The sequence below is a fragment of the Phaethon lepturus genome, unplaced genomic scaffold, assembly GCF_000687285.1.
Source record: "Phaethon lepturus isolate BGI_N335 unplaced genomic scaffold, ASM68728v1 scaffold49283, whole genome shotgun sequence".
Classification (NCBI taxonomy): Eukaryota; Metazoa; Chordata; class Aves; order Phaethontiformes; family Phaethontidae; genus Phaethon; species Phaethon lepturus.
This window is the reverse complement of record NW_010532150.1, coordinates 11,432-19,897: the sequence shown is the minus strand read 5'-3', so window position 1 is coordinate 19,897 and position 8,466 is coordinate 11,432. Positions and strand designations below refer to the sequence as shown.

The 8,466-nt window shown below is 55.4% G+C and overlaps 1 protein-coding gene across 1 annotated transcript in view; it reads left to right on the top strand.

Moving 5' to 3' along the window:
* The first annotated feature begins 4,694 nt into the window (after nt 1-4,694).
* Nucleotides 4,695-8,466, top strand: part of KLHL17 (kelch-like family member 17) — an 8,164-nt gene continuing 4,392 nt past the window's right edge. The window contains exons 1-6 of the mRNA XM_010284750.1: nt 4,695-4,906; nt 5,325-5,446; nt 5,905-6,126; nt 6,857-6,973; nt 8,052-8,265; nt 8,354-8,460. Coding sequence (XP_010283052.1) covers nt 4,696-4,906; nt 5,325-5,446; nt 5,905-6,126; nt 6,857-6,973; nt 8,052-8,265; nt 8,354-8,460 — 993 coding nt within the window. The 5' untranslated portion in view covers nt 4,695. The remainder of the gene's footprint in view (nt 4,907-5,324; nt 5,447-5,904; nt 6,127-6,856; nt 6,974-8,051; nt 8,266-8,353; nt 8,461-8,466) is intronic.

Below are 8,466 nucleotides of genomic sequence, written 5' to 3'. Positions count from 1 at the left end.
TGACTGTTGAAGGGAAGGAAGAGTCTGCAGGAACACAGGAGCACATCTTCTTCCCAGCCCTGCTCCCAGGAGGAAAGCAGCTACTTGCGCTTGTGTGCACGCCCGCTGCCCCGAGCTTTAACGGTGTGTTTCACGTCTCGGTTCTTCGGGGGAATGAATGCTGCTTGCTGGCAAATGGCCCGCGACTCCTCTCAGAGGGGTTAAAAATAAGAATTCTGATTTCTGGTGCAGGGGAGATGGAGATGCGCTTGGAAGCAGCAATTCCTGCCTGTGACTCCAATGTCAAGCTCCTTCTGTCCCGGGATCCGTGGTGTTGCTCTGCCCCAGGATGAGTTTTGCTGTGCTGTTGCGGAAGCCGCTGCTTTGGCTCCGCGGCCAGCCATGCCTTGCGCCAGCGGAGCCCGGCGGCCGCCAGCCCCCTCCTGCCGCGGGGCACAGCCGGAGGTCTGCCGGCAAAAAAAGGACTTTGTGCCTGGGAGACGGACCCCCAGCACCAAGGAAGGGGGAACCGCTCCCCTGAAAGGGAAACGGGCAACACGGTGCCGCCCTGTCGACCTCGTTTGTGCTGCTCTCGGCTCCGTTTGTGCCGTGACGCGCTGGGGTAGAGGTGGGTGTCAGCAAGGACTTAATGTCTTAAGCTGAAGGTCTAACGGCAGTGCTGCGCGCAGAACGGGGCTTTGTAGCTCATTTACCAGAAAAGAGGTACAGGCATATCGAATGGGGTAGGGCACACGGGGAGGTGGGGGATTTAAGCATGATTGCGTGTCAGGCCTTAGGGCATGTCATGCCTTAGAGTAGGGGATGTCACCTTACCCGAAGCAAAGACTTGTCCCCAACATCTGACCAGCTGCACAGGATGTGTCTTCGCGGTGTCCTAGCTGGCCTGGTGGACACAAAACCTCCATCCAGGCTGTCAACAAAAAGCCATTCTCCAGGGCCTTCCTGGGGAAAGGGCAGGCTCTGAACTTTTCCCTGGAGGATACTCTGTTCCCTGTTTATTGCTCAGCACGCTTCTTTTCATTCCCGGCAAAATATGTTTTTTTGTGCAAAGAGAACAGACCTCCCTTTGGGCAGGGATCATTTGCATTAATTAACAGAGCTGTTATGCATGGCCACGCTCTGTCGCATAGGAGCCAAACAAACGCCGCCTTTTTTTTTTGTCATAACCTAAGAGTTATTACAAGTCAGCCACCGCATCCATTATAGCTGATGCGTAACACGTGCATTCGCGCTGCTGCACGCTCCACAAGAGTGGGCTTGTATTTACTTCCCCCCGCCGGAGCTCTGGACACTGCTTTACTGTCTCTTGTGGTCCGGGCACTGTTCCTCATTAATTATATCTTAGCAGCGCTCGTAGACCTTCGTTTCCTGGGAATGAAGTCTTACAAGGAAATAAGGAATATTTAGTGCTGCCAAGTGAGGCTGAGAGTTCAGGCACAGGGAGCAGCACAAGCAGCAGGGGAGTGTCCTTTCCCTTTTCCCCCACTGATTATACTCTGACCCGTTAAAGCAAAAGAGCTCTGATGGGAACAAGTTATTGCAGAGTGGCGGGGACTCGAGGAAGTGGGATTGAAGAGGCTGTACCCACTGCAGACCCATGCCAGCGCTCCCTGTGCTTCAGGATGGTTACCTTTTCCCAAAGTGGCTGGTGGGTGCGTGAGCTGCTCCTCAGTGGAGGGATTGCTGAGGCTGTAGCGTGGCCGTAGTGAAAAACCATCAAGTGGAGCTGGTTCAGGCTGCCCGTGGGTCGGGTCAGCTGCAGACGGTCCCCAGGAGTGGGGATGCTCTTGGGAGCCCAGTGGCGGTGTGGCGGCTGGGATGGCGTCTCGCTCTGCCCCGCTCCCTGCTCAGTCACGTCAGAGACCGCGTGATCCAGCGGTGGTTGTAGCTCAGGGTGCTGCGCCGCGACGTGGGCGAGGGAGGCACCGGTGGTGTTTCAGGCAAGCTCTTCAGAGCTCTGTGAGGTGCGTGCCAGCCCTCGCTGGTGACAGCAGGGGGATGTGGGTGGAGAGGGGGGTGAGCAATAGCTGATTTCTACCTCTCGGCCATGGGAATCATTGCAAGGAAAGATAATGTCACCCTTGTCACACTCTGTATTTGTACTTGCCTAGCGTCGTGCAATGACTCAGTGGCAGGGCTGGGAAGAGAGCCCAGCACTTCTGACCCTCTTTGGAAATGCGTTTGATTACTGTGGTGCCAATGCATCAGCTACAGCAACCTTCAGTCTGTTGTGCCCTCCGCGTCTCTCCCCTGACCGCTGGAGCCGAGCTGTGTGCCAGTCCCCACCTCACCGGCGTGGCAAACCTTTCCTCACAAGTCTCCAAGAGCACAAGGGGGAAACAGTCCCATCTTCTCCCTGCTCCTCTGTCCTGTGTTGTTCCTCCTGGGTTGTCCCACTGCTGCGGAGCTGGGAGCTCCCATCTCATGCTACCAGCACCCAGGAGGGGCGAGGCGAGTGCTGTCGATTAGAGCTGGGGCATGACTTAAATACTGATGGGGAGAAGTCTGCGCAGCAGCGTATTAAAAAGATAAACCAGCTCGAGCAGATCAAGAAAACCCTCAGGCTTGCAGCTAGGGAGGGGAATAAAGGTGAGAAAGCACTGTCTGCTCTCTGCCACTAAACCAGGTCTGGGAAAGGACCTCTTGAGCCCAGGTAGAGGTGCTAATAATTACAAACTGCCTTCGTGTGGGCACCTCTCATCCAGCAGTGTCCATGTGAATTAAGACACCAAGAGTGTCCTAGGGATGTTGCAGCGCTTTGAAAAGCTCAGCTGAGGAGTGTGGGAGGAGAAGGCCAGTTAACTCATGGGCTCTTCTTCCCTGTCAAGGGCACAACGGCATCTTACTCTCATTGCTGGAAAGCTTCAACAGGCTTTTGTTGTATGCCCATGAATCTTCTCCGCTGACAGTGAGATGAGGAATCTCATACCACGCAGGATGATGCAAATGGAAGAGGGCATTGCAGGCTTCTCTCCTGCTCAGGAAAGATGTTTATTCATCTTTTTTCCTCCCCCAGACTCTAGTACATGATACAATTGCTATTTAAAAATGAATAGATGGCTGCATTCGTGGCTGAGCAGGCACGGCGTGGTGGGTTTCTATTTTTAGGCTCAGCACGGCTGGCGACGTGTAGGTGTCGTGAGGAGCACAGAGGCTGAAGGGATTCTCTCGCCGCAGGGATGCGGGGGCAGGCACACGAGTGCAGCACACGGGCTTTTTTTCTTCAAGCTGCCTTTTTCTCGTGTTCCCTCCCCCTTCTTCCTCCTGCTGCTCAGTCATTCTCTCTTTACTCCACCACCTTTCCTTTGGGTGCTGCTGGCAGGGCGACAGTCAAATGCTTTTCGAAACGCCGTGAGCAGCCTAGATGCAGACAGCATGAAAAGAGAAAACGTCTTTGCACAAGTAAATGCCCTTATTCCTTCGTTAGGCAATCTTTGTTTTCTCCAAGCCAATCAAGTTTATACTCCTGCCTGGGCTGTCTCAGACTGTATGGAAGGACTGTCCTGCTCCACGCTCAGTGGTGTGTACGTGCAGAGTGAGTTTTGCATCAGGTCCCAGCTACCTGATCAGCATCTCTGTTCTTTGCTGTCTGTCCCTCCTGTCAAACCAAAACTACCTGAAGTTCAAAGTTAACCTCTTGCTTCCAGGGAGATCTAGGAGCTCTGCTTTGCCCAAACTGCCTGCTGGGCTAGTGCAGGAGCTGCGGTTCTGGAGCCCGGTCTGCGGTGCTGGAGCAGCCCTGTTTGGTGCAGCCTTGAGGCTGTGGCGAGGTTGGAGGACACTGCAGGGAGGTGGAGACCAGGATGTTAAAGTACGTTTGCTATTCCCTAACTGACCACCTGGGAATCCCCAGCCTCTGTGTGAAAAGAGGCCTGAAACACCAAATGGCAGGAAGAGTCGAACCCCTGGTCTGCAGGATTCTGTACTGGGACTGTAGAGCTTTGTGCTACAATCGCCTTTGCCCTCTGCCTTATCCTCCTGAATTGTGTGGGCACAGGAAAGACAGCAGGTCTTTGAGCTTAACTGAAGGCAGATGTATGCATTACAAATCTCTAGCATCTTCTGGAAGCTGGAAGGGAACAGCCACCGCTTGAAGAGCTGTGGTCCCTAACATCGCTCTTGCCTTTTAGGATATGGGATTCCCTGGTTATTGTTTGTTTAGGCTAATCAGGGTGGTCACATTCGCTGTCTCTGGTAGTCTGTTCAAGCTGTGTTTGATCAATGTGGGACTGGCGTGCCCTGGTGAGACTTCTAAGATCAATGCTTCTGCTGATATTGCATGGAAATGTGCCTTGTTAGGCTGATTTGGAGATGGTGCAGCTCCAAGGAAAACCAGTGTGAGCGCATGTGTTGTAGAGCAGTACCCTTCTGAAGGCAGGTAAGGAGGATATCGATCCAGAGATGAACACAGCTGGGAAGCAGTGAGTGTCACAGAACAGGGAAGACTCTCAGCATTGCTTGTGTCCAGGGACTGTCTCCTCCCTGTCGCTGGTTTACGAGCGGGATGATGTTTCCCTAGCATGGGCTGGTTAGACAGGATCTGCTGGTGCGCTGGGTCTTTGGGCAGTGGCGGGCATACTTGGGGGCTATGGGAATTGTCCAGGGATAGAGCTATTCCTGCCTGCGTAACGCTTTGGTTTTTCCCCATGTCAGTGCTGGTGAGAAGGGAAAGCCCACCATCTCCCACCTGCAGCCATGGAAGGAGGCGTGCAGCTCCTCAACCGCGATGGCCACAGCATCTCCCACAACTCGAAGCGGCACTATCACGACGCCTTCGTGTGCATGAACCGCATGCGCCAGCGTGGGCTGCTCTGTGACATCGTGCTCCATGTGGGCACCAAGGAGATCAAGGCCCACAAGGTGGTGCTGGCGTCCTGCAGCCCGTACTTCCACGCCATGTTCACAAGCAAGTAGTGTCCTCTCTTCCCCATGGCCAGGGTGTCCCTGCTCTTCAAAACTCTCTCCTTCCTGCAAATGCCTTCCCTTTCTGTCCTGTTCCCTATTCTCACTGCCCTACCCTATGGAAATATGAGGCCTCTATACCATCTCTGTCAGCAAGTGCAGTAGTGTTCCTCATTTGGCTCCCTTCCATGAAGCCCTTTGCCTGTAACTCCTGGCACAGGTATTTTGATGCCCATCCCACAGACATTCCCTAGAGTATACTGCTGCTCCTCCTTGCTAAGAGGTGAGCAGGAGACCTTCCTTGGCTGTGTTGCTGGGCTGTGGAGGTGGATGTGGCTTGTTCCTTGCATGGTGAAGTCTTTCTGCAGGGAATCAATCCTTCTGTGGGACTTTGTTCATGTCTAGTATCTGTGTTGCCCCAGATGAGATGAGTGAGAGCCGCCAGACCCATGTGACGCTGCACGACATTGACCCACAGGCCCTGGAGCAGCTGGTGCAATACGCTTACACGGCTGAGATTGTGGTGGGCGAGGGCAATGTGCAGGTAGGAGCTTTCCCCCAAATCTCCCTTCTCCACAAAGCCATTTTGTATGAGACTTGCCTCCTGTGGGCTCTTCTCCCTCTGCTCAACACTTTCAGCTGTTGTTCTGTGGTGGCACTGCATCTAGCAGTGGTCAGGGAATTCATCTGCTCCCCTGCACCCAGAGGTGTGGCTCCTGCAACTGCTGTGGCTGGGAATGGCTCCTCAAAGCACCATGCAATGGCCAGGTCTAGTCCTGAGCGTCTGCCATTTCCTGGCCCTGTGGGGAGTTACGCAGGTGTCTTCCCCGCTCTTCTGTAGCTTAGTCTTCTTGGAAACAAACACTGCTTTGTCCTCTATGGGCTTTTGTGCCTGAAGGTGCTCAGTACGCTTGTTCTGTTACTGACTTGTGGTGAGACGAGGGTGAAAATAGTTTCCTTGCCCTGGAAACTCTCTTTTCCCCCATTCTTTTCCACTGCCAGACACTTCTTCCTGCTGCCAGCCTGCTTCAGCTCAATGGTGTGCGGGATGCTTGCTGCAAGTTCCTACTCAGCCAGCTCGACCCATCCAACTGCCTGGGGATCCGGGGTTTTGCTGACACACACTCCTGCAGCGACCTCCTCAAGTCTGCACACAAGTATGTCCTCCAACACTTCGTGGAGGTGTCCAAGACAGAGGAGTTCATGTTGCTGCCTCTTAAACAGGTGAGGTCCTGATGGGAGTGTGAAGGTATGAGTGTGGCAAGGCTTTTCGTCTGGAAAGGCACAGTCTGTGTGCCAAAAGCCCAAGACCTGCACTGCAGGGACAGGGTTTGGCAGGGGAATGTACACAGATTCCATGCTTTGGTCCTCTCTGTTCAGTGGAGAGACAGTGGGTGGGAAGAGTGCTGTCAGAAAGTGAGCTTAATCCCATGTGAAATAGGGATGAGAGGGTAGCCCAGAGGATAATTGCTGTCACTGGTGCTTGCCACGTGAGCTCTGAGCACACTGCCCTCTCTCTTGGAGCGCAGGCCAAGGAATACGTCCTGGCTGCCCTGGTCACACAGCTGGCTCTATCCCATGAAATACTGAAGGGACTCGTACAAGCAGAGCCGTCTGCCTGATCTCACTGGTGTTGATTGGAAATGTCATGCATTGCAGCACCTTCAGACACAGAAGGGAGGGAATGAGACAAGGAGGATAATTGAGGGCAAAGCTGTCTCCACACCAGTGCCGCAAGGTGGCTACACCTGCCTGGTTTGGGGGACCTGGTTGCTCTTTGGATCCTTCTACATCCAGTGAGAGAGAGTAGTTGTACACCCCTCAACCACCAGCATCTACAGAAGGCAGGGGCTCTACCTCTGGCAGTGCTGTTCTGCTGGGCCAATTACCTGGGTGTGTGAACGTGTCCCAAACCATACCAACCGACGTTTGCCCTTTCCACCCCACTCTGCAGGTGCTGGACCTCATTTCTAGTGACAGCCTTAATGTGCCATCAGAGGAGGAGGTGTACCGGGCTGTGCTCAGCTGGGTCAAACATGATGTGGACAGCAGAAGACAGCATGTCCCCAGGGTGAGTCTGCTGGGGAAGGTGGCCTGGTTCCACCCACCAGCTCTGAGTGCCTGGTCTGGGTGGATACGCAGCCGAAGGAAGCCGCAGGGTGGCCAGAGGGCAGGGACAGCAGGTCCCTGCCGTACCACTTCCAGTCCAGGCATAGATGAGGGTGTTGTTGCTGAGAGAGTTCAGCCTCCCAGAGTCAAGTCCAAACTATTGACAAATCCGAGGGGGATGCCCTGTCTGACCCCTGGCAGCTTGGGCACATGGACTCTGGGGAGGGTGTGGGCAGCAGGAGAGGGCAGCCCTGCCTGCAGCCTTCCTGAGCTTTTGTGTGCATCCTCAAACAAAAACCTCAGGCAAATTTGAGCAGGGACTTCTTTTGTCTCTCCGCATCCACACCTTGGAGCATGGATCTGCGAGCCTCCTGCCTGCCAAAGGTACAACTGGAGAAGACATGGTCAAGCCCTTTCCTGTGGGGCTGCCAGTGCTTGGCACAGCGTGGGCACCCTCTCACGGGGGCATCCTCGCACTGCAGCAGAGGCTGTGGGAGCCTCCAGCAGCCCCGGCTTCCTGTCACCTCGCCGCCCTCGTGCTTCCAGGCAGGCAGCGGGTGGGAGGAAGCATCCCTACGTGTCCTCCCGAAGGCTGGGACCGAGATGGGGCAGGATGAGGATGACTCTCTCTGAGGGTTTCTCGTGGGTTTCTACCTACCCCAGGGCTTGACCCTGGAGAAGTTCTGTCTCCATCTTTGCTGTGGTGTACACTCACACATCCCTCCTGTGGGCGATGCAGGCGGCATGGGGCATGCTGGGCAGAGGGGGTGGTGTTTGGGGTCTGCAGCCCCGCAGGGAGGATTGTTGCTTGTAGCATGAGTGCTGGAAGAGGATGCGGGTACCAGCAGAGGACCTCTGGAGATCTGGGGTGGCTGTGGGATCTGTCACGACCAGGCTGAGTGCTCCTGGCTCTGTGGAGACATTAAGGCTGAATTGCTGCATGTGCTTTGGTGCCCTTTGCCACCGGGTGCCGGTCCTGTCGAGCGGGCAGGACGACATCTCCGAGTGGAGCCAGCCTTGCCGGGGTCCTCTCCCCTCAGCTGATGAAGTGCGTGCGGCTGCCCCTGCTGAGCCGGGACTTCCTCATGAGCAACGTGGACACGGAGCTGCTGGTGCGGCATCACTCGGAGTGCAAGGACCTGCTGATCGAAGCCCTCAAGTACCACCTCATGCCGGAGCAGAGAGGGGTCCTTAGCAACAGCAGGACGAGGCCACGGCGCTGTGAGGGGGCCAGCACTGTGCTCTTTGCTGTGGGTAAGGCCCCGCCATGCGCTCACGTACACGCAGACCCCTTCCCAGCGCCGTGGGCTGTTGTTTGCTCTGTTTGCCGTCCCGTGCGCAGGTGGAGGGAGCCTGTTCGCCATCCACGGGGACTGTGAGGCCTATGACACGCGGACGGATCGGTGGCACATGGTGGCCTCCATGTCGACTCGCAGGGCCAGAGTGGGCGTTGCT